The 26,161-nt window shown below is 45.6% G+C and overlaps 1 protein-coding gene across 1 annotated transcript in view; it reads left to right on the top strand.

The window, feature by feature from the left end:
• Positions 1 to 26,161, top strand: part of NADK2 (NAD kinase 2, mitochondrial) — a 1,215,936-nt gene that overhangs the window by 263,520 nt on the left and 926,255 nt on the right. The window contains exon 2 of the mRNA XM_044069966.1: positions 1,951 to 2,039. Within this exon, the coding sequence (XP_043925901.1) occupies positions 1,951 to 2,039 (89 nt within the window). The remainder of the gene's footprint in view (positions 1 to 1,950; positions 2,040 to 26,161) is intronic.

The following is a 26,161-nucleotide window of genomic DNA, read 5'->3' on the forward strand; positions in this document are numbered from 1 at the left end:
TGAGGTTATATATTTCACATATGTTTTATTTTTTGAAGTTTTTGGTAGATAGGGTTAGTTATTGTATATTTGAGTGCTAATCAGGATTTTAATAATTATTGGAAAGTTTAAACACGTGATGTGCTTGTTAAGACTATTTAAAGGTCTTTGCAATTAAGTCAGTAGTTCTGATGAAGTTGCTTTTCTAAAGGACGAAAGCACTTAACAGTTGTATTGGGAATAAAGTTGATTGTGCATCCAGAACCGGGTTTTTTATTAGAGTCCATTTTCTGGTTCATTCCCCTGCTGTTACCAACAGGATGGTGCATTTCTCTGGTTCCCTTTATCCTGCTTCCAGTTTTTGGGTACTGTAAACTCATATACCCTAATCTTTGCATTGGCGATCCATTCATGAACATCTGTTTGTTTTTTGCTGAGTATGTTTTATATAACTGAAATCTACTGGCTAAATTAGCATTTCTGTTTAGTAGGTTGTTATAGCAATAACCCACGCCTGGGTGTGGGTAATGCTGGATTTACCCACGGTTGGCGGCTTCGACCTAACAAAGCCAACCGTGTAAATACAGCATTACCCACACCCAGAAGTGGGTTATTGCTATTATACCATGACATTATTTAAGAAAAGAAACTATTACTTTTCTTATATAATGGCATAGTATAATGCCTGTTTACTGCCCTTCCGCAGATGTCTGGCATCCGCTGCAGTTCTGTGGGCAAAATCAATGGAGAAAGCAAGATCTCCGTTGCTTTTTAGTTAAATGGGTTTAACATAAGACAGTTTAAAATAAGCAACGGAGATGTCCGCTGTTATTTTAAAACTGTCTCGCTATGTTAAACCCATTTAACATAGCAAAAAAGAAAGCAACGGAGATCTTGCTTTCTCCGTTTTTTCTTAAACCTGTCTCGCTATGTTAAATGGGTTTAGCATAGTGAGACAAAATAAGCAACGGAGATCTCCGTTTCTTTTTTTAAACCTGTCTTGCTATGTTAAACCCATTTAACATAGCAGACAGTGTTTAGTAGAGTTATACTAATGGAAAAAGTCCAGGCGACGGACCTTTTCCATTAGTATAACTCGATTTACAATGTGCACGCTGGCCAATCAGCGTGCACGTTTTGGGGGGGGGGGGTCATGGTATAATTCTGCATATGCCATCCTGTAGGTAAAATCTTAGACTTTGTCCATTCTACCCATTCCTTCTACTCCTTGGAATCCAGGTGATATCAAAGAAGCACATAGTCTGAAATTTAGTTTGTGTAACCCTGCTACTGTATTGAAGGTGTTTACAATATTTAAATGATTTTTCTATTTTATTATCTAATTTATTAGTTTATCCTTAAAGATTCCTATATCTGTAGGCACTTCTCAACCTCTGGTCATTTATGTGCTAATTTTACTCCAGTTTTTGACTGTTCTTTCAGAAAATCTGTCTTTATTACCCCCCCCCCCCTCTCTTCCATGCAAAGTTTAACATCTTTTAGTCTTAATTCTGTAATTTTTTATTTATTTGTTTCAGGCTTTTAAATAGGAAGTTAGCCTTAAAAGTCTGACTCATGAGAATTGTATTGCATTGTACCCAACAGAATGCTAAGTTCATGCTTTGCTGTTTTTGTAAAACCCTTTTCCTTATGTCATTTTTTGGTTCAGCATTTTAGCAGCTTCTCATCATTGTGCCAGTTCACAGCTGACTGTTATATTGCCCAATCCTCAGTTTGCTTTGAGTAAGATAATAGAAAATATTAAATTGTACAAATGTAAAGCATCTGTTTAGTCACTGACATAGTATTTTGTATTTGCAGCTAGCATTGAACTGATTGTTATAATGGGCTGCTGGAAAAGCAAACCAGTAAGTTTGCTCATCAGTAAGATAACAATGGTTGATGATGATGATAAACTGTACTAATATAGGGCTTCAGTTCAGTCACTGATGTAGTATTCTATACTTACAGCTAGCATTGAAAGGATCAAGTTATAATGGGCTACTGGAAAAGCACAACATTCACACAAGAAATGTAGAACACGTCGTGGACAGCTTACGGTAAGTACATCTGTTTAGTACATATTAAAGACAGAAGTTGCTTAAATCAGCATAGAATTAAGTGTTAAAATATACAAATTTGGAGTCCTAAGGGGTTTACGTAAATGAAACCCCTCTGCCACTTCTTGATTGTAAGTAAAATAGTGTGTGTTGATGAGATTCCATATGTGCTGTGATGTGTGTGCAAGATGATGCTTTTTGTCTTTTTTTCTGTGTGTGTGTGTGTGTGTGTGTGTGTGTGTGTGTGTGTGTGTGTGCTGGAGTACATTTACGTGCATGTGTGTTAAGTATATTGTATGTGGGTGTATTTAATGTATATGGATGTATAACCATCCATTAGAAACTTCAATATATTGAATGGGAAGTAATTGAACGTGTAGCGATCCCCAACCATCTGGGAGGGAGGACATGCACCACACACACCCTGCTAATAATATATGCCAACTCCAAGAATGCAATAGAGTGAGAAAAGGACACATTCCCTGATCCCCACTGTACTACAAATTCTCACTGACAAAAAGTATGTGCAATAAGCTCATTTTTAACAAATTCTCACTGACAAAAAGTATGTGCAATAAGCTCATTTTTAATCAGCCCTACCAGTTTTTGTTCATTCAACAAGTGGTACTTCAAAGCAGTTGTCAGTATCCAGTAATAAATCATTTATAAAGTTGGGCAGGAAAAACTGACCATTCAGATTACTATCCTTCTCTGCATCAAATGTGATGTCTTGACTGAAATCACTGTTGCGGTATTCTTAACACATGGGGTATCACTGTTGTCTGGATGGAGTGCCAAAGCTTTACCTTTCCAGGACCGTATGAACAATGTGTGACCTCAGCTTGCAAGTGTAGGGGTGTTATAGGTGGATGTACAAGCATAATTCCTCTGATTATGTCACTGTCTGCGTGAATGCAGGTCACTTATCCATTGGACTGATCATCATTTGGTCGTTGGTACCATTGTTTGAAATGCTGAGATAAGTGCCCTGTTGGGGGGAGCCTTCCTTTAAGTTTCTTAACTGTTTATCTTCCGGGCATTAGATGTCAGCTAGGGGGGAATAAGTGGGAGTCTGGTAGGCAAATCCTGTGCAAAGACTTGAACACCCAGTGTCTCTTTGCCTAAGAGTGTAACATGACTACAGAGCTTGTTCTGTCTGCCAATTCTTTGTTTCCAAGACCTTGCAGTCCCATTTTTCTTCTCTTCGCACTTTTCTTGAGACCCAGTGTCTGAAATGCTTGGCACACTCTTAAGATGGCGGATTCTGCTTCCCCTAGACATGCCTCCACCACTTAAGAAAAAGCTTAAAGTGCCTAGGCCAGAGACTCAGTCAGCCCTTTCTGACTTTGACATACCTACTGAAGTTTCAGAACCTGCTGTATGTTTGATTCCCCCCCCCCCGAAGGCTGGTATGGCATCTGAGGCTGAAGATTCTATAGATAGAGATGAACAGCGAAATCATATTGGAGGGACCAGAGGACATCCCTCAAATCCTGGTTAGGGAAGAAATCCCAGGAAATCTAATTGAGGTACTTTAGGGTAGTGAGTCACCACTCCCTAGTACAGATGGTTCATCAAGCTGTTTCAGTTAAGTGACCCATTGGGGATGTCCTTCAAGAATGCAACTGCAGTCATAACATATGGGTTGTCCTGCCTCAGGCAGCCCTCGGTCGGATGAATTCCAAAGTCTGGGTCCGGCGTCGGCTGGTGTCGCCTCCTCTCCGACGTCACAACGGCTGGAGTATAAAGGCATCGGCCGACGCCATCTTCTTCAGTCTTTCTTGCCGTGCGGTGCCCGAAGCAGAAGCAGATGTCCTTCATGGATGCATCTGCAGTCATAACAAGTGGGTTGTCCTGTCGTCAGGCAGCCCTGCAGTCGGCCGGATTCCAAAGTCCGGTCCGCTTCGCTGATGTCGCACTCCACCCGACGCCATCTCTGTTGGTCTTCGGTATAAAAGCATCAGCCGACGCCATTTTCCTCAGTCTTTCTTGCCGTGGTGCCCAAGCAGAAGCTGTTCGCAAGTGCCGGTCGGTCGGATCCAGAGATTACTTCTACCGAATACTACTTCAAGACTTCTAAAGCTAAGTACCCGCTGGGGACTCTTTCTTGCCTCAGCCGATGTCAGAAAAAGTTAACAATTGTTTAACCTGTGGGAAACAAATACCTCATAAAGATTTCCACTCTTACTGTCTGCCTTGTTTAGGCCCAGCCCACGACGTAGCAGCCTGTTCGCCTGTGCTCTTTCAACCGACAACGCTTAGGCGCCGGTCGGAGTTTGCAGAACAGTTTTTCGGTTCTGATTTTGCGACATTATGCCGCCGGATCCTCCGACTACCCCAAAAACGCGAAGATAAAGACCGACATCGCGTCCGCGGTTTCGCCGAAACCACGGTAAAGCAAATCATGAGTGTCTCGGTTTCGGCGAAACCGAGAAAACTGCTCAAAGTACAGCTGAACCTATTCTTACAACTGAGGCCCCTGCTACAACTCTTGAATCGACCTCAGAAATTTTACCCACTACGGTGGTTGACTTATCAGACACCATCCCTTGGATGTCTCTACCCCAGCACGTGGTGCTGCTAGGCCTCCAGCTGCCATGTGCATTAAGGCCTTCGCCAGGGCTAAAGCAGCCAAGACTACTAAAACAGTGCCTGTTAAACCCCCACATCCAGGCCCTCTTCTAGTTCTCAAATGCTTTCTTTGGCAGAAGATTTAATTTCTTTAATTAGAGGATCTCAATCTCACCCAGACAGGGCCTCTCAGCCCCAGAGAAGAGACCTAGGGCAGAGCCCCTGAGCCAGTGTCTTCTGATGATTCTGCTGATGAATCAGACATAACTGACCAGCCTGAGGCTCCCTTCTCCAATTTTGAAGATTCTGATGCTGAAGAATCCATTCCAGCTGCTTCCCCACCAGAAGAATTCTCCTTTGGGGAAACCTTGCATGCCATGCGAGAACAGTTCCAATGGCAGCAACAGGATTTTTCAGACTCCAGAAAAGACTTAGGACCTTTCTGCACCTCCCACAGCACAGGCCCTTAGCTATACCTCCTGTTCTCTGTGGTGGATGATGCTTTCAATGATGTTTGCTCGCTCCAGATTCTTTACCCCAGCCCCTGCCAAACCAGACAGATTTTACAGGGTGCCAGATACTCATCACCACCTTTACAAGGCCCCACTTGCAGACCCAGAAACTATATCCCAGGGTCCCAAGGCAGTAGCCGACCACAGCTAAAACCCTATTCCTTCTGAAAGGGAAGCAAGGTCACTAGACAGATGGGGTAAAAGGTCTACACTTCGCTACTCTCTCAGCTAGAGCTTTAAACTGTCAGTTTCACATGATACAATACCAAGAGTTTATGCTTGATCAGTTAACTAAAAACTAACCACTGATGAATCTCTTGATAAGAAATATGTATTAGAGATGGTAAATAACATACAACAGGTTAGCAACCATTCCTTAAAATGTGGCTATGATGCACTGGAGGCTTCATTTAGATCAGCCATGACAGGCACAGTGATAAGAAGGCATGCATGGCTAAAGGAACAAGCTTTACCGGATCATGTTAAAGCTAAGTTGCTAGATGCTCCTATGGACAAGACAAGTTTGTTTGGTACACCTGCCCAGCAGGTTATGAAGAAAATGGAAGAAAAGGCAAAATCTGTTCAAACTGTTAAAGATTTCTTGCAGGTTCAACCCCCAAGGTTTAGCAGGAACTGGCCTGCCAAAAGTGGTCCTTTCCTGACTCCACAAAATTTCAAAGGGGCAGGAATAGACGCTCCAGAGGCAGAAACCAATCCAGAGGAGGTGCCTACAGAGGACGACAGTGGCAAGGTAACAACAGAGGCACAGACACAGCCACTGCCACTACATCAGCACAACCACAGTGACTTAATCCTAAATCCGCCTACCAGGGAACAAATAGCAGCTCCTCTAGGCGGAAAGTTAACCTTATTTTCAAAAACTGGCACTACATAACAAAAGACAAGTGGATTTTACAAACCATAGATCAAGGTTACCGGTTTCACTTCCACACTTTACCAGTCAAAAGAGGAATGCCAAATCTACCTCCAAATCAAAAAACAGAGGCTCTACGCCAGATAATGGAGTTAGCAAACATAAGAGCTGTGGAAAGAGTGCCAACAGCAGAACAAGGAAAGGGGTTCTACTCCAGACTATTCCTAGTTCCAAGAAAGGAAAAAGTTGGAGACCAATTCTCGACCTGTCCACCTTAAATACATACATCATTGTCCCAAAATTCAAAATGCTGACCCTACAGCAACTTCTTCCCATGCTGGGCAAGGAGTCTTGGCTGGTAACTCTAGATCTCAAGGAGGCATACGTGCACGCCCCATTCGACCAATCTGCAGAAGATACCTCAGATTTCTTGCAGGATCAGAGCACTATCAATTCTCAGCATTGCCCTTTGGCTTATCTACTGCCCAGAGTATTCACAAAATGCCTGGCATCAGTAATCGCCCATTGCAGACTACAGTTAATTCAAATTTACCCATACCTGGACGACTGCCTGCTACAAGGGACAACAAAAGCAAGCTGACAACAGATTTACAAAGGGTCATTTACTTGCTACAAGGACTGGGATACACAGTCAATTTACAAAAGTCAAGGCTGATACCATCCCAAACAAGGACATTCTTGGGCACGGAATTGGACACAGTACAACAAATGGCATTCCTGACTACAGAAAAACAAAACAACTTCCTCTTTACTTCTTGGCACTAACAAAACTGAACAAGTTAACAGCAAGAAAAGTTCTGCAGGCCTTGGGCTTCATGGCATCATGCATAATCTTGGTCCCATTTGCCAGACTACATATGAGGAAACTACAGTGGTACCTAAAGAATTTATGGTCCCAACACAGACACAGTCTAGAAACAGAAATCCCACTAATTCCATGCTTAAAACAGGAGTTCCTATGGTGGGCTCAGGCATGCCAGTCAAACCCAGGCCTACCCTTTCGCAGATGTCAACCAAGCCAGACCATCACAACAGACGCTTCAGACCTAGGATGGGGCCCACATGCTGGACAAATGCGTGCAAGGATTGTGGACACAGGATCAACTTCACCTGCACATCAATCTAAAAGAAATGCTGGCAGTAAAACTGGCAATCCAAAAGTTCAAACCATTTCTCAAAGAGGGCCAGTTGATGATAAGGACAGACAACACCACAGTCATGTGGTACATCAACAAACAGGGAGGCACTCATTCATACCCCTATGCAGAATGACCTTGGAGCTGTGGACCCTGGCACTCAGCTACAACATTCAGTTACAGGCAATATTTGTACCGGGAAAGACAATACTCTAGCAGACATATTAAGCAGAACCACTTCGATGCCCACGAATGGAAGCTGCACCCGGACATCTTCAAGACCATCTCGAAGAAATGGGGAATGCCACAGATAGACCTATTCGCATCACCTCTCAATCATCAGCTCAAAAAGTTCTGCACAAGGACATTCCACCCACTAGCATGGAAAGTGGACTCACTCTCCTTCAACTGGAAAGGCCTAACAGCATATGCATTCCCACCTCTTCCTTTGATACACAAGGTACTACTAAAAATCAAGGAAGAACGCCCAAGGATAATCCTGATAGCTCCAAACTGGCCAAGACAACACTGGTACCCACTACTGAAGAGCATGTCTCGTAACAATATGTGGCCAATACCCCTGATGCCTTTGATGTTAACTCAGAACAACTACAGCATCATACATCCAAACCTAAAAACGCTGCAACTGACTGCATGGAACATCACATAGCAGCAGCTAATCCAGAACTTTCCCAAAGAGTTAAAGACATTATTCTTGAAGCACGCAGACCTTCAACAAGAAGGAACTATGCTGGAAAATGGAAAAGGTTTGTCATTTGGAGTACGGAAAGAGGAAAAGATGTGTCAAACATAGATATGCCTAACATTCTGGAGTATCTGGCGAACTTCTTCATTCAGGCCTGTCCTACTCCTCCATCAAGATACATGCATCAGCTATTTCAGCAGAATACAGCTTTGATCCACCTGTTTTTCACCCTTTGCTCAGGCAGTTCCTCAGAGGAATCAAGAATGTAAAACCTCCAAGGAAACCACCATTACCAGCTTGGGATTTAAACTTTGTGTTAGAAAAGTTGACACTATCACCCTTTGAACCAGCAGCAACAGCAGACCTACAACACCTGTCATGGAAAACTGCTTTCCTACTGGCAATTACTTCAGCAAGGAGGGTTTCAGAACTACAGGCCTTAATGGCAGTGCAACCCTTCCTAATCTTCCACCAAGATAGAGTGTCCATGAGGACTAATCCTACATTTATGCCCAAGGTGGTATCCAGAGTGTCTTTAAACCAGGCAATCCACCTACCTACCTTCTTTCCCAACCCACAAAACAGAGGGGAAAGAATACTGCATACCTTGGATGTACATAGACAGCCACGCTACTACTTGGACAGAACAAAAATAGCAGAAAGACTGACCAACTTTTGTAGCCTATGCAACAGGAAGGGAAGGAAAAGCTATTTCCAAACAGACAATCTCCAAATGGATAGGAAATTGCATACGATACTGTTACTCCTTCCATGGAAAACCAATTCCACAGAACATAAGACCTCATTCTACAAGGACAACAGCCACTACCACAGCCTTCTTACGAGGAGTGGCAACCAAAGACATTATTGAGGCGGCTACTTGGACCTCCGTGCATACATTTGCCAAGCATTATAATTTGCCTCTATATTCCAGATCCCGAGCAGGGTTTGCCACTGCTGTACTGCAAGGGATCCTAAACACACCATAATCTACTTTTATCCTCCTCCCTAGTTGGCTATGGTATTCTACCCACTTGTTATGACTGCAGATGCATCCATGAAGGACATAGTACAGTTTTGTACCTACCATAAATGTAGATGTCCGAACTGGATAGCATCTGCAGTCAGGATTACCCTCCCTCCTTCTACTCTGTGGTAGTCCTAGGGTGTTTACCCTCCTAATAGCTAGCTGTTGGGGGGCACTCTTTTATGGTGTATTTGTTTGTATATATGTACATATATGCTTATTGTTGTGTTTACCTCTATCTATTTGGAAACATTGGCATCTATCCAAATTTTTAGCCTGCAAGAGGGCTACTGGCATCTGGGGCAAGAAACACGGAGGAAAATGGCATCGGCTGATGCTTTTATACCCGAAGACCAACAGAGATGACGGGTGGAGTGCGACATCAGCCGAAGCCGGACCCGGACTTTGGAATCCGGCCGACTGCAGGGCTGCCTGACGACAGGACAACCCACTTGTTATGACTGCAGATGCTATCCAGTTCGGACATCTACATTTATGGTAGGTACAAAACTGTACTTTCGCAAGTGCCGGTCGGTCAGCTCCTGTGTTTTCAGTACCGAAGTCATCTAAAAGCTAAGTACCCCGTTGGGGAACATTTATTCTTGCCTCAGCCGATGTCAGAACAAATTGAGAAAGTTAATAATTGTTTGTCTTGTGGTAAACAAATATCTCATAAGGACTTCCATTCTCTCTGCCTTCCTTGCCTGGGCCCAGACCACGACGTCTCGGCCTGTGCTTGCTTTAATGAGCGCACTCTCAGGCGCCGGGCAGAATTCGCCGAGGACTTTTTCGGTGAATCTTTTGCATATATCATGCCGTCGGATCAACCGACAACCCAATCTGCGAAAAAACGCAAGGACCGGGACCGACATCCTCGGCCCGCGTCCACTACCGATGCTACTCCCAAACCCTCTGCTAGTGCTCCGGTCCCTTTGAAGGTGGTAAATCAACCGCTCCAGGCTGACGACACAGCGTTAACACGACCTTTGGTCTCGGAGATCTCTCCGGTGCCGGTTGTTGATTTTCCTCCGGAAACCGAGGTTCTGGATCTACCCGACACCATTTCTGTGGACAAGGTTACGCCTGCACGTGGGGCTGCTAGGCCTCCTGTATCCATGTCCATCAAGGCCTTTGCACGTGCTAAGGCCGCCAGTCAGGCCAAGGCCCATCCTAAACCTTCTGCCCAGGCCCCTTCTTCTTATAAGCAGATCATGTCTCTGGCTGCTGATCTTATTTCCCTTATCAGGGGGTCTCAGCCTCATCCAGACAGGGGTTCTCCGTCACCTGCAGAGAAAAGGCCTAGAACTGAGCAGGCAGACTACCTCTCTTCGGATGAAGCCTCTGGGGATTCTGAGCATTCCGATACCCAAGAAGAATCCTTCCAGGCCTACGAGGACTCTGATGCTGAGGAATCAATTCCCTCTGCCTCCCCTCCAGAGGATTTTTCTTTTGGTGAAGTCCTGCATTCCATGAGGGAACATTTTCAATGGCAGGGTCAGGAATTCTCTGACTCCAGGAAAAGGCTTCGTACCTTCCTCAAGCTTCCCCAGCACAGACCTTTGGCTATTCCACCTGTTATGGATGTTTTGGATGATGTTTTCTCTGACTCCAGTGCTAATCCTGATTCTCTTCCTCCTGCTCCTGTCAAGCCGGACAGATATTATAGGGTCCCTGACACTCACAAGCACCTTTTTAAGGCCCACTCTGTGGATCTAGAAACTATTTCACAGGGCCCCAAGGGAGTGGCTACCTCCTCTGCCAAAAACCCACTGCCAGCGGACAGAGAAGCAAGGTCCCTGGAGAGTTGGGGTAAAAAAGTATATACCTCTACTACCCTAGTCATGAGGTCACTTAACTGCCTTTTTCACATGTCTCAGTACCAAGATTTTCTCCTGGATGATTTACAGAAAAAGTTAGCCTCTCCTGAGCCTATTGATAAAAAGGCATTGCAGAATCATATACATAACACTCAGCAGGTTAATAACCATTTTCTTCAGTGTGGTTATGATGCACTGGAAGCTTCATGTAGGGCAGCTATGACTGGGGCTGTGATACGTAGACATGCTTGGTTAAAGGATCAGTCTTTGCCTGACCATGTTAAAGTAAAGTTACTGGATGCACCTTTGGAAAAACAGAAGCTTTTTGGTGCAAATGCACAAGATGTATTGAAATCCATAGAGGAAAAAGCAAAGTCAGTACAGACAGTCAAGGATTTCCTTCAGGTTCAGCCACCCAGGTTCAGCAGAAACTGGCCCTCAAAGAATTGGTCCTTCCCCGGCTCTGACAAGTTTCAAAGGGGGAAAAAACAGATGTGCCCGAGGTAGAGGTCAATACCGAGGATCTTACAGGGGCCGCCAATGGCAACCTCCAAATCAAAGAAGTGGCGCAGACAGTTCAGTTGCACCACAAGGACAATCACAATGACGTGACTTTCGTTCCGCCTACAAAGGTTCAAAGAGAAGCACCTTTGGGCGGAAAATTATCCTTATTCTCTCAAAACTGGCATATCTTAACCAAGGACAACTGGATTCTGGATTTGATAGACAAAGGTTACAGATTCCACTTCCACACATTACCAATAAGACAAGGCATGCCAAACCTGCCACATCAAAGGGCATTGGCGCTCTCAAGTTTCCAAGCTGTTAAGTATAAAAGCAATAGAAAGGGTTCCTCCTCAGGAGCAAGGCCAGGGATTTTATTCAAGACTGTTCCTTGTTCCAAGAAAAGAAAACAAATGGAGACCCATACTGGACTTGTCATCTCTAAACACTTTTCTCATAGTGCCAAAGTTCAAAATGCTGACGCTGCAGCAACTCCTTCCCATGTTGGGCAAGGGGTCTTGGCTGGTCACTCTGGACCTCAAGGAGGCATACCTGCATGTCCCAATCAGACAAAGCTGCAGAAGATACCTCCGATTTCTTGCAGGGACAGAGCATTATCAATTCTCAGCATTGTCGTTTGGCTTATCTACTGTGCCCAGAGTGTTCACGAAATGCCTGGCATCAGTAGTGGCACACTGCAGACTGCAGGGGATTCAAATATACCCCTACTTGGACGACTGCCTCATACAAGCAGACAACAAACAAACCTTAAAAGAAAATTTGGACTATGTCATGCATCTACTGCAGGCCTTGGGATACACAGTCAACATTCAGAAGTCAAAACTACTGCCATCCCAACAGATTATCTTCTTAGGAGCCAAACTGGACACAGAAAACCAAATGGCCTACCTCACAGAGGAAAAACAGCAGCATTTACCAGAGTACTTCAAAGGCCTAGCAAAACTATCCCAGCTGACTGCAAGAAAAATCCTGCAGGCCCTGGGGTTCATGGCATCTTGCATCCTTCTGATACCCTTGGCAAGACTTCATATGAGAAAGCTGTAATGGTATTTAAAAAACTTATGGTCTCAACACAGCCAAAGCCTAGAGGACATAATCCCACTTATTCCATGTCTGCAAAAAGAATTTTTATGGTGGGCTCAAGCCAGTCAGCTAAACAAAGGCATGCCTTTCAACAGACCTCAAGCAGGCCAAATGATTACAACAGATGCCTCAGACCATGGATGGGGGGCGCACATGGAGGGCAGATGCATTCAAGGACAATGGACGCCAAAGGAAAGGCATCTGCACATAACCCAAAAGGAGATGTTGGCAGTGATACATGCAATCGAGACTTTTGAAAAATCACTACAACAAGGGCATTTGCTAATAAGGACAGACAACACCACTGTCATGTGGTACATAAACAAGCAGGGAGGCACTCATTCTTATCCCCTCTGCAGACTAACAATGCTTCTCTGGGAAAAATCCCTGAGCCTGAAGATATATTTACAATCCCAGTTTGTACCAGGCAAGGACAATGTACTGGCGGACAACTTGAGCAGAAATTTCATGGATCCACACGAATGGATGCTGCATCCTCATATTTTCTCTCAACTGACAAAGACATGGGGAAGACCGGATGTAGATCTTTTTGCTTCCCACTTAAATCATCACCTGGAAAAATTCTGCACAAGGACTCACCATCCTCTAGCCTGGAAAATGGATGCTCTCTCCTTCAGCTGGAATTCTGTAAAAATTTATGCATTCCCTCCTCTGCCTCTGCTGACCAAGGTGATACTGAAGATCAGAGCAGAACAACCAACAGGCATCTTGATAGCTCCAGACTGGCCAAGGCAACACTGGTACCCATTGCTATTGACCATAACTCGGACCAAACCATGGCCTCTGACCCTATGGCCCCTGCTCCTAACACAACACAATTACAGGACTGTACATCAAGACCTGAAAACATTACATCTGACAGCCTGGAGGCTAACATGACTTCTCCACCTAATTCTCTTTCAAAATCAGTTCAAGAAATCTTGCTGGAAGCACGCAGGCCTTCCACCAGAAAAACCTATTCAGCCAAGTGGAAGAGATTCAGCATCTGGAATGCCAACAGGGGTCAGGACACAGCATTACCGAGTATACCTCAGATTTTAGAATACTTGGCGGAACTATTTCATACTGGACTCTCATATTCTTCAATAAAGATTCATGCCTCAGCAATCTCAGCAAAATACAACTGTGACCCTCCAGTTTTTTCTCATCCTCTGCCAAGACAGTTTCTAAGAGGAATAAAGAATATCAAACCTCCCAGAAAACAGCCAGTACCTGCATGGGACCTCAATTATGTGTTGGAAAAATTAACTCTTCCTCCATTTGAGCCAGCAGCAACTTCAGAAATGCAATTTCTTTCATGGAAGACTGCCTTCTTGTTGGCAGTTACATCTGCAAGAAGAGTTTGAGATACAGGCACTCATGGGAGGAGTGCCTCCCTTCCTCATTTTTCATCAAGACAGAGTTTCTCTAAGAACCAATCCTACATTCATGCCAAAAGTTATTTCCAGGGTGTCTCTAAATCAAGCTATTCACCTGCCTACATTCTTCCCCAATCCTCAAAATAAGGGGGAAAAACTACTGCATACTTTGGACATACACAGACAACTACGTTACTACTTGGACAGAACTAAGGCCACCAGAAAGTCTGACCAACTGTTTGTAGCCTATGCTGCTGGAGTGCAAGGAAAAGCAATCCCCAAACAAACAATTTCAAAATGGATTGGACATTGCATCAGATTCTGCTATTCTTTCCATGGAAAGGGTGTGCCAGCCAATATTAGGCCACATTCCACCAGAGCTATAGCCACTTCCACAGCTTTCCTAAGAGGAGTGGCAACAAAGGACATTTTAGAGGCTGCTACATGGAGCTCCGTGCATACATTTACCAAGCACTACAACCTGCCTTTATACTCCAGATCCCGAGCAGGCTTTGCTTTGGCAGTCCTGCAGGGGATTTTAGCTACACCATCCTTATCTTAGTTCCATCCACCCCCAGCTTGGCTATGGTACTCAACCCATATGTTATGACTGCAGTTGCATTCTTGAAGGACATAGTACAGTTTTGTACCTACCATAAATGTAGCTGTCCGATAGATATGCAACTGCAGTCGGATTTTCCCTCCCACCTACCCCTCTGTATCCTTCTTTTTGGGTCCCTACCCCTTTTCCCATTAGCTGGGGGTATTTCCTATGGTGTATCTGTTTATTACTGTTGTGCATGTTTGGGATTATTTTTATCCATTTACCAAATTTAGCCTTCCTAGGAGGGCACCTGGCATCTGGGGCAAGAAACACTGAAGAAGATGGCGTCGGCCGATGCCTTTATACTCCAGCCGTTGTGACGTCGGAGAGGAGGCGACACCAGCCGACGCCGGACCCAGACTTTGGAATTAAGTAAGACATCTATTGTTATGGTAAGTTCTTGCCCAACTCTACTTTCCATGGACAAGAAGAAGCTAGTGCAGGCCACCCAGGTCTCATATTGTTACAGATCATTTTTGGCTTGCAGACTTCAAAATCTTACTGAAATACATTTTTCCTTTCGCCAATACCTCTAACCTGCAATAGAAAACTCTGTAGTCAACTTCTGTCTAGTTAAATAAAAACACTGAAAATATCTTTGTAAAAATGGCAAAAAAAAAAATCTCAAATTTAAAAATAAATACTAAAGAAACTGTAAACAAGAGGGTTCCACCAGAAAATCCGTAAAAACATAGGGGAAGAAGTGATGTCCTTCCATTTCACTGTTGCATTACTCTTTACAGTAGGGAATGCCCTGCCAAGGGCGGCCTGACGTCTGGCCAGTATACCAAAGCTTTTAACTTGTTTTAAGGTATTCTATGCATCACACGTATGCTCCCCACTTACAGCGTAGGGGATAAAGGTGACATCTGGGCGTACCATCCTCAGAACTTCTTTGCTGCCAGTCTGAATGCCAGCATTTAGATCATCGGTCTGAATGTCCGCTTCATTCCTGGTTCATCAAGCTGTTTCAGTTAAGTGACCCATTGGGGTTTTTGCTCTTGTCTTTTTTTTCTTTTGATTGTTGCTTGTGGGGTTTCATGTCATCCAAAAAGGATAAATGCCAGTGCTGGAGACAGATTCCCCATAAAGACCATCTCAAACAGTGCTTATTTTGTCTCTGTGCTTCCCCCGACCGTGCCTCCTGTTCCATTTGTCAGGCTTTCATCCCAAAGACTCTCCGTAGTCATCTTTCCTCTTTGGCCTTTTATTTAGAGAACCAAATTTGTAAGCTTTTGGTGAAAGAGACTGTGGAGGGAACTTTCCGCTGTGAGGGTCAGCCATCCATGAAGAAGGCCAAGACGTCTCGGTCTGATTCTTACATTGTTCCTCCTCCACTAGATGTCTCTCCAGGGGCTAGTGAAATCCTGGAGGTTTGCCCGGTTCCTCCTCTGGGTTCCTCTGTCATGACCCATTCAGAGGTCGGCATGGATTTGACCTCACACACATCCCTGGAGGCTTCGCAGAAATCTGCTTCGGACGTTCCCGGGGGGGGGGTACTGTGGCTGATTATTACAGAAGGGCCTAGGGGTGTTCCTCAGATTCTGGTTAGAGAGGAAGTTCCAACCGAGAAATGTGGACTATCGTTTGGCATCTGAAACTTCTAAGTTTTGTACAGCAGCTATCTCTTTGAAAAAAGAAAAAAAAACAAATCATGTTTCTCCTACTCCTAAGGACCATCAGAGTGAATGGCAGAGTTTCACACAGGGTTTGCTTAATGCCATTTGGCTTTGAAACCTCAAGAAGAGCCTGATGTCCTTCAAGGATGCATCTGCAGTCCTTACAAATGGGTTGTCCTGTTGTCAGGCAGCCCTTCGGTCGGCCGGATTCCAAAGTCTGGGTCTGGCTTCGGCTGGTGTAGCTCTCACCCGACATCATCTCTGCTGGTCTTCGGGTATAAAGGCATCAGCCGACGCCATTTTCCTCAGTCTTTCTTGCCGCATGGCGCCCGAAGCAGAAGCTGTTCGCAAGTGCCGGTCAGTCCGATCCAGAGATTACTACTACCGAATACTACTTCGAAGACTTCTAAAAAGCTAAGTACCCCGTTGGGGACTCTTTCTTGCCTCAGCCGATGTCAGAAAAAGTAAATAACTGTTTAACTTGTGGAAAACAAATACCTCATAAAGATTTCCACTCTTACTGTCTACCTTGTTTAGGCCCAGACCACGACGTAGCAGCTTGTTTAGCCTGTGCTTCCTTCAACCGGAGCACGCTTAGGCGCCGGTCGGAGTTTGCTGAACAGTTTTTCGCTCAGATTTTGCGTAACATGCCGTCGGATCCTCCGACTACACAAATTGTTAAGAACGGAAGAGAAGGACCGACACTCGCGGTCCGCGGTTTCGCCGAAACCACGGTTAAGCAAACGCATGAGTGTCTCGGTTTCGGCCGAAACCGAGCAAACGGTTCAATCCTCAGCCGAATCCATGACTACTACCGAGGCCCCTTCTACCCTAGTTGAATCGGCCTCTGAAATTTTGCCTACTAATGTGGTTTCTCAAGAATTATCGGATACCATCCCTTTGGATGTCTCTACCCCAGCACGTGGCGCTGCTAGGCCTCCTGCAGCCATGTCTATAAAGGCCTTTGCCAGGGCTAAAGCAGCCAAATCTGCTAAGTCTGTGCCTGTTAAGCCCCCCTCTCACAGGCCCAGTTCCAGTTCCCAAATGCTTACACTGGCAGAGGATCTCATCTCTTTTATAAGGGGATCCCAATCTCACCCAGACAGGGCCTCTCAACCTCCAGAAAAGAGACCTAGAGCAGAGCACCCTGAGACAGTGTCCTCAGAGGACTCTTCTGATGATACAGACAATACAGACCATCCAGAGGCTCCTTTTTCTACATATGAAGATTCCGATGCTGAAGAAACTATTCCTTCTGCCTCTCCACCAGAGGAATTTTCCTTTGGGGAATCCTTACATGCCATGAGAGAGCAATTCCAATGGCAAGGACAAGATTTCTCAGATTCAAGAAAAAGGCTTAGGACCTTTTTACACTTACCGCAACATAGGCCCTTAGCTATACCTCCAGTTCTTCCTGTTGTGGATGATGCATTTAATGATGTTTGCACTGCTCCAGATACTTTACCTCCAGCCCCTGCTAAGCCCAATAGGTTTTACAGGGTTCCGGACACTCATCACCACTTATACAAGGCCCCTCTTGCAGATCCTGAGACTATTTCCCAGGGACCTAAGGCAGTGGCTTCGACCTCAGCGAAAAACCCTCTCCCTTCTGAAAGGGAATCCAGGTCCTTAGAGAGATGGGGTAAAAAAGTATACACCTCTGCTACTCTCTCAGCTAGAGCCCTGAACTGTCAGTTTCATATGATCCAATACCAAGAGTTTATGCTTGATCAGTTAACTAAGAAACTGTCTTCTGATGATCCCTTAGATAAGAAATATGTTCTAGAGATGGTCAATAACATTCAGAAGGTTAGTAACCATTCTTTAAAATGTGGCTATGATGCACTGGAGGCTTCATTTAGATCAGCCATGACTGGCACAGTTATAAGAAGGCATGCATGGTTGAAAGAACAGGTCTTACCGGATCATGTCAAAGCAAAGCTATTAGATGCTCCTATGGATAAGGTCAGTCTATTTGGTTCTCCTGCCCAACAAGTAATGAAGAAAATGGAAGAGAAGGCAAAATCTGTACAAACAGTTAAAGATTTCTTACAGGTTCAGCCCCCAAGGTTTAGCAGGAACTGGCCTTCCAAAAATTGGTCCTTTCCAGACTCCTCTAAATCTCAGAGAGGCAGGAATAGACGTTCCAGAGGCAGAAATCAAACCAGAGGAGGTGCCTACAGGGGACGCCAGTGGCAAGGCAATAACCAACGAGGCACAGATTCGACCACTGCCACTACAACACAATCACAGTGACTTGACTCTATCACCGCCTACCAGGGAACAAATAATAGCACCCTTAGGCGGAAAGTTAGCCTTATTTTCAAAAAACTGGCACTATATCACAAGAGACAAGTGGATTTTGCAAATTATAGATCAAGGCTACAGGTTTCATTTCCACACCTTACCAGTAAAAAGAGGAATGCCAAACCTGCCACCAAATCAAAAGACAGAAGCTCTAAAACAAATAACTCAATTAACAAAAATGAGAGCTGTAGAAAGGGTACCACCTACAGAACAGGGCAAGGGATTCTACTCCAGACTCTTCCTAGTACCAAGAAAAGAGAACAGTTGGAGACCTATTCTAGATCTGTCCGCTTTAAACACATTCATCATTGTTCCAAAATTCAAAATGCTGACCCTACAGCAACTTCTTCCCATGCTGGGCAAGGAGTGTTGGCTGGTAACTCTGGATCTCAAGGAGGCATACCTGCACGTCCCCATACGACCAAATTGCAGAAGATACCTCAGATTTCTTGCAGGATCAGAGCATTATCAATTCTCAGCATTGCCCTTTGGCTTATCTACTGCGCCCAGAGTGTTCACGAAATGCCTGGCATCAGTAATCTCTCATTGCAGGCTTCAAGGAATCCAAATTTATCCATACCTGGACGACTGCCTGATACAAGCGGACAACCAAAGCAAGCTGACACAAGACTTACAAAGGGTCATTTGCTTACTACAAGCCCTGGGATACACAGTCAATTTAAAAAAGTCAAGACTGATACCATCCCAAACAAGAACATTTTGGGTGCAAAATTGGACACAGTAAAACAGATGGCATTCTTAACTGCAGAAAAACAAGAACAACTTCCTCTTTATTTCTTGGCATTAACAAAACAGGACAAACTAACAGCAGGAAAGTACTGCAGGCCTTGGGCTTCATGGCCTCCTGCATAATCCTGGTCCCCCATGCCAGACTGCATATGAGAAAGCTACAGTGGTACCTGAAGAATTTATGGTCTCAACACAGGCACAGCTTAGAAACCAAATACCACTAATCCCATGCCTGAAACAAGACTTCCTATGGTGGGCTCAGGCATGCCAGTCAAATCCAGGCTTGTCCTTCCACAACATTCAACCAAGCCAAACCATCACAACAGACGCCTCAGACCTCGGTTGGGGGGCCCACATGCTGGACCACTGCATTCAAGGCTTATGGACTCCAGATCAGCTGCACCTGCACATAAATCAAAAAGAAATGCTGGCAGTAAAACTAGCAATCCAGAATTTCAGACCATTCCTCAAAGAAGGCCAATTGATGATAAGGACAGACAACACCACAGTCATGTGGTACATCAACAAACAGGAGGCACTCATTCATACCCCTATGCCGAATGGCTCTGGACCTATGGAATATGGCTCTGAACTACAACATTCAGTTACAGGCAATATTTGTGCCAGGAAAAGAAAACATCCTAGCAGACATGTTAAGCAGAACTACCTTGGATGCTCACGAATGGATGCTACACCCGGACATCTTCAAGACCATCACAAAGAAATGGGGGATACCACAAATAGACCTATTCGCATCCCCACTCAATCACCAGCTCAAGAAATTCTGCACCAGGATATACCACCCACTTGCTTGGAAGGTGGACTCTCTATCCTTCAGTTGGAAAGACCTGACAGCATACGCATTTCCACCTCTTCCTTTGATGCAGAAGGTACTACTGAAAATCAAAGAGGAACGTCCAAGGATAATTCTGATAGCTCCAAATTGGCCAAGGCAACATTGGTATCCATTACTGAGAACCATGTCTCGAGGGGAAACGTGGACACTACCCCTGATTCCCTTGCTGTTAACTCAGAGCAACTACAACATCCTACATCCCAACCTGAAAACTCTGCAACTAACTGCCTGGAACATTGCATAGCAGCAACTAACCCAGATTTATCTCAAAGGGTTAAAGACATTATTCTTGAGGCCCGCAGACCTTCAACAAGAAGGAACTATGCAGGAAAATGGAAAAGGTTTGTCATTTGGAGTACTGAAAGAGGGAAAGATGTGTCAAAGGTAGATATTGCCAACATCCTGGAGTATTTGGCAGAGCTTCTCCATACAGGCCTGTCCTACTCCTCCATCAAGATACATGCATCAGCTATTTCTGCAGAATACAGCTTGATCCCCTGTTTTCACATCCTCTGCTCAGACAGTTCCTGAGAGGAATCAAGAATGTAAAACCTCCTAGGAAACCACCATTACCAGCATGGGACTTGAACTTTGTGCTAGAAAAATTGACACTCCCTCCATTCGAACCAGCAGCAACAGCAGATCTTCAACACCTATCCTAGAAAACTGCTTTCCTACTGGCAATTACTTCAGCAAGAAGGGTTTCAGAACTACAGGCCTTAATGGCAGTACAACCCTTCTTAATCTTCCATCAAGATAGAGCATCCATGAGAACTAATCCTACATTCATGCCTAAGGTGATATCCAGAGTGTCTCTAAACCAGGCAATCCACCTACCTACCTTCTTTCCCAATCCACAGAACAGGGGGGAAAGACTCTTGCATACCTTGGATGTACATAGGCAGTTGTGCTACTACCTGGACAGAACCAAGGGTAATAGAAAAACAGACCAGCTTTTAGTAGCCTATGCAACAGGAAGGGAAGGAAAAGCAATTTCCAAACAAACAATTTCCAAGTGGATAGGAAATTGCATAAGATTCTGTTACTCCTACCATGGAAAGCAAATTCCACAGAACATAAGGCCTCACTCTACAAGGGCTACTGCCACTACCACAGCTTTCTTACGAGGAGTGGCTACCAAGGACATTATTGAGGCTGCTACTTGGACCTCCGTGCATACATTTGCCAAGCATTATAACTTACCTCTATACTCTAGATCCCGAGCAGGGTTTGCCACTGCTGTTTTGCATGGGATCCTAACTACACCATAATCCTTCTTCCTCCTCCCCTAGTTTGGCTATGGTATTCTACCCATTTGTAAGGACTGCAGATGCATCCTTGAAGGACATAGTACAGTTTTGTACCTACCATAAATGTAGATGTCCGAACAAGATAGCATCTGCAGTCAGGATTACCCACCCTCCTTCCCCTCTGTGGTACTCCTAGGGTATTTGCCCTCCTTATAGCTAGCTAGGGGGGGATATCTTATGGTGTATTTGTTTGTATATATGTACATACATGCTTATTTTTTGTGTTCGCCTTCTATTTTTATTGGAAACATTGGCATTTACCCAAAATTTAGTGTTCCAAGAGGGCAACTGGCATCTGGGGCAAGAAACACTGAGGAAAATGGCGTCGGCTGATGCCTTTATACCCGAAGACCAGCAGAGATGACGTCGGGTGAGAGCGACACCAGCCGAAGCCAGACCCAGACTTTGGAATCCGGCCGACCAAAGGGCTGCCTGACGACAGGACAACCCATTTGTAAGGACTGCAGATGCTATCCTGTTCGGACATCTACATTTATGGTAGGTACAAAACTGTACTTTCCTCTTCCACCTGGGTTCTCAACTCCTCTTGAAAGGCCTAGAGAACAGGATTCCTCTGAGGAAGAGGTGATTCAGATTATTTAATTTGGATTCCTTCTCCTTTAGACTTTGGTTCTGAGGAAGAGGAGTCTGCTAGTCCTGACACTCCTTTTGAGGAGATTTCCTTCAGTGATACAATTTCCAGGATGGTTGAAGTTTTTTAATAGAATTGTACTCCGGTTCCTGAGATGCAGAAGAGGTATTTATGAATTTCTGCAAATGGACGCTCCCAGAGCTTCTGCTGTCCCTCCTGTTTTAGCTGCCTTTTCTACTGTGCCTCAGGCTTCAGATTCCCAGCCGCCTGCCTCCAAAAAACCCGATAGGTTTTGCAGGGTGCCTAAGGATTGCAAATTTCTTTACAGACATCATTTGGCTGACCCCTCTGTGGTGTCTGTGGCATCTGTCAAGCCATTTCAATTACTGCCTTCTACAAAGCTTCTTCCTTATTATAAAGACAGTAGGACTATGGAAAGGCTAATTAAGAAGGTTTGTACCTGCTACCTTTTTTTTGGCTGTCCATTACCAGGCCCATATATCCAGATATATTTTGGCTCTTCTTTCTCAGGCGTCTCAAATTATTTCTGGCATTCCTGATTCTGAAGGGAAGACTTCTGCTCTTTTCTTGTTGGGGACTTCTCTGGCAGAACGCCAATGTTCATCGTGTTTCACTGTTGCAGTCATGACTGTAGGGTTCTCCCGTGCCAGCAGGCAGTCCTCGGTCAGCCAGAATCCCAAAGTCTGGGTCCGGCGTCGGCTGTTCAGCCATGCTCCCTGACGTCAGAGCGCCAGGAGTACAAAGCTGACAGCCGACACCATGTTCTCCAGTCTTTCTTGCCGTGCGGTGATAGCAGTTCGCAAGTGCCGGTCGGCTGACTCCTGACAATTTTTCTAATCAAACTTCAGTCCGAAGACTTTCTTCTCCTACTCAAAGCTAAGTACCCGTTAGAAACTTTTTTCTTGCTCCAGTCCGATGTCAGAAAAAGTTAATAATTGTATTTCATGTGGGAAGCAAATACCACATAAGGATTTTCATTCTTACTGTATTCCTTGCTTAGGCCCTGACCACGACGTAGCTAGTTGTTGGTTTTGTGCTAGATTCAATCAACGTACTATTAAACGAAGGTATGATTTTGCTTTTCATTACTTCGGTAGGCGTTTTAATTACAAAATGTTGTCTGATACGGTTCCGGCTACCGGAGTTCACAAACAACGCAAGGACAAAGACAGGCCTCCGAGGTCCAAATCAGACTATATCGCACAAGCAGAGCCAGCTTCAGGTTCGGCCGTCGTCAGTGAGATGCTTTTGCAGCCCCTGTCGTCGACCATTTCGGAACAGATAGCCGAAACGGACTCCCACAAGGAGCCAACTAGGCCTTTGAATATTTCAGTTGGACCTTCGGACAATGCTCCTTCGGATGGGTCCGGAGCCGCTGTGCAGGTACCGGCTTCCAAAGGGGTTTTCAGGCCTACTCAACTTCTTATAAAGGCAAAGCCAAAGACAAAGGCAGACTCCTTCCAAATCAAAGACTGCAACCCAGGCCTCTTCTGATCCGGCGCCCAAGTCTCAGAAACCATTACTTAAAATGGCGGAGGACTTACTTACTATGATTAGGGGTTCACATCCCCCTCCAGATAAAAGGCCAAGACAGGAAGTTTATTATGACTCCTCTGATCAGGCTTCTGTTTCTTCTTCTGACCAGGAATATTCTTTCCCTCCTTATGAGGATTCTGATGCTGAGGAATCCATTCCTTCAGCCTCTCCCCCTGAGGATTTCTCTCTTGGGGAAACTTTGCATGAAATGAGGGAACATTTCCACTGGGAAGGACAGGAGTACTCTGAATCTAAGAAAAGACTAAGGGATTTTCTTCTTCTTCCCCAAAATAGGCCCCTGGCTATTCCTCCTATTTTGGATATTGTGGATTATGCTTTTTCGGAGGCTAACTTAACTCCTGATTCTTTTCCTCCAGCTCCTGTTAAGCCAGACAGATACTATAGGGTTCCTGATTCCCACCAGTTTTTATTCAAGAACCCTACTGCTGACCCTGAAACCATTTCTCAGGGTCCTAAGGGCGTTAAGGCTGCTTCTGCTAAAAACCCCATTCCCACTGAGAAGGACTCCAGATCTTTAGAAAGATGGGGCAAAAAAGTGTACACTTCTGCTACTTTATCTATTAGGGCTTTAAACTGTCAGATCTGAAGTAGTTACTTCATTTGATCTGCAACCTGTGGGGAGTCGGATCCGACCTCGGATCCGAACCGGCAGCTTTCCAAGCTTCAAGATCCGAGCTCCTAGCTCCTCACCCCTACCCATAATCCCTTACTACCAACCACATTACCTCAGATCGTTTTTTGCCGCTGCTAAAGACAGTTGCTTCTTGTGAAGAATCCCTGGCCTGGTGAGATTGTTCCTTTTTCTAAAAGCTAGTTTCTAGTTTAAATTGTGTGTGTGTTGTTTTTAGGTTAATCTATCTTACCCACCTTAAAAAAAAAAAAAAAAAACTTTTTCTCCTTAGTTTAATTTTTGTCTCTCCCCTCCCCCCCTTAGTGTTTGGGTGTGTGTGTGAGAGAATTATGGCTGAGTCTAAGGCTATATTTTCTAAGTGTACTGAGTGTGGCCACAAGCTTTCCCCAGCTGATGGCCACACTCAGTGTGTGTTGTGTCTGGGGGCAGTGCATTTGTCGGAGGCCTGCCAGATCTGTGCGGCCTTCAACCCTCGGGCACTTAGGGACAGGAAGAACAAGCTGATCCTGGCGGGAAAGCTCCCTCAGGAATCAGCTTCTTCCTCTCCCAGCCGGGTCCAGGCTACTCCTGTAGCTTCGGCGCCGGCTACTCCCTAAGCTGTACCCGGGACTCAACCTCCCTTATCAGGTACTAGCTCTGTGGAGTCTGGTTCTTCTTCCCACAGGGAGAAGAAGAAACGCGGAGAGAGAGAGAGGGTCATACTTCTAAGAGGCGGGCCGAGTCTCATCCCTCGGCTCCGCCTGAAAAGATTTTGAAGTCCCCTGAGAGGGTCTCCGGATCCTTGTCCTCTCGGCTCCGTTCACCTTCCTTTTCTCCGGAGCCGGAGGAGGATAGGTCTCCCTCGAGGTCTTCGAGGCGGCCTTCCCGGCCTGCTTTGACTACCTCTTCGCGGTCCACTAGAACCATCTCCGAAGCAGACATGGATCGGATGATGCAAAGATTTTTGCAGACCCAGATGCAGATGGGGATGCTCTTGCCTCCCCCCCCCCCCTTTGGGAGGGAGTGCAGCCCCCATTTTTGCCCCGGTCGCTCCTTCTCCGACCCGTTATCGGGTCTCGGAGTTTTCAGATCCAGGCCTTTTCGGATCCGGAGATACGTCGGCGCCGACAGGGATAGTGTCTTCGACACCGACTATACCTTCGAGCTTGTTGGATCCAAGCTCTCGGGGCCGAGGGTTTAGCATCGGATCCGAGGGAGTGGTTGTGTCTTCGGTGCCGATGGGGCTGGGGCACACCACTACCTCGGATCTGATTGCTTCGGCTCCGACCCCGATCCTTTCCTCGGAGCCGAGGAGGTTGCTTTCTCAGGCTGGTGATGGTGAATCTCCCTTGGCTTTTGAGGTAGTGGAGAGGGTACTGTCGAGGTCATCCAGGTCCCCGACCGGGCCTTCGGATCCACCCATGCCCCCACTGTATCAGGGTCTGTCTTCGCTCATCCATCCATCTGGACAGCCTGCCCAAAGCCTCCAGTTAGTTCCTAAGGAACACCAACCGGTGGACGAGCCCTCTTCGGACAGCCCTGCCGAAGAGGTGCCTCGGAAGCACCAGTGCAAAAGGAGGCACCTGGACTCCCCTGAGTCCATTACCATGGATACTGATTTGGAGGATACGGAGGGTTCCCCAAGGTCACCCCCTGAAGATGTCTCATTTGGAGACATCATGGAAATGTTGCGTATAAGAAGGGGGGTGGTCGGCCCAGAAGCCCTCCCTGGACGAGTCCGTATTTCTGGAGGCCTTTGAGGCAGGCCATCTACCTCCTGGGTGTCCCCCCCAGCCGACCCCTTGGTGGACCTAATTACCACCAGGGCTTGGAAGGAGCCCGACACCGTGGAGCCTATCCCTAGATGCCCGGATAAGGTCCTCAGCCCTCCCTCTTATGGACCTTCTTGGTCCAAAGGCGCGCCAGTGGATGCTATGTTGGTGGCGGCTGCCACTAAGAAAGAACTTGCCCAGAAAAGTTCTTCGGTCCATCCCCCGGACAAGGAGTCCCGGGCTTTGGACCATATTGGGAAGCGGATGTTTGCTTCAGCAACCTTTGCCATAAGGTCGCTGAACTACATGGCACACACTATCAGGCTACAGCGTGACTTAATTAAAGAATACGCTGCAGCCACTCTGGAGTCCATCTCGGTCCCAGACAAAAAGGTTTTTGAGACCCGAATGGCCACTCTGAAGTCCATATCGAATACATCTATGCTGCTTCTTTCCCATGCCACAGAAGGAGC

The sequence above is a fragment of the Protopterus annectens genome, chromosome 1.part0, assembly GCF_019279795.1.
Source record: "Protopterus annectens isolate FY-2018-M chromosome 1.part0, PAN1.0, whole genome shotgun sequence".
NCBI classification, from domain to species: domain Eukaryota; kingdom Metazoa; phylum Chordata; order Ceratodontiformes; family Protopteridae; genus Protopterus; species Protopterus annectens.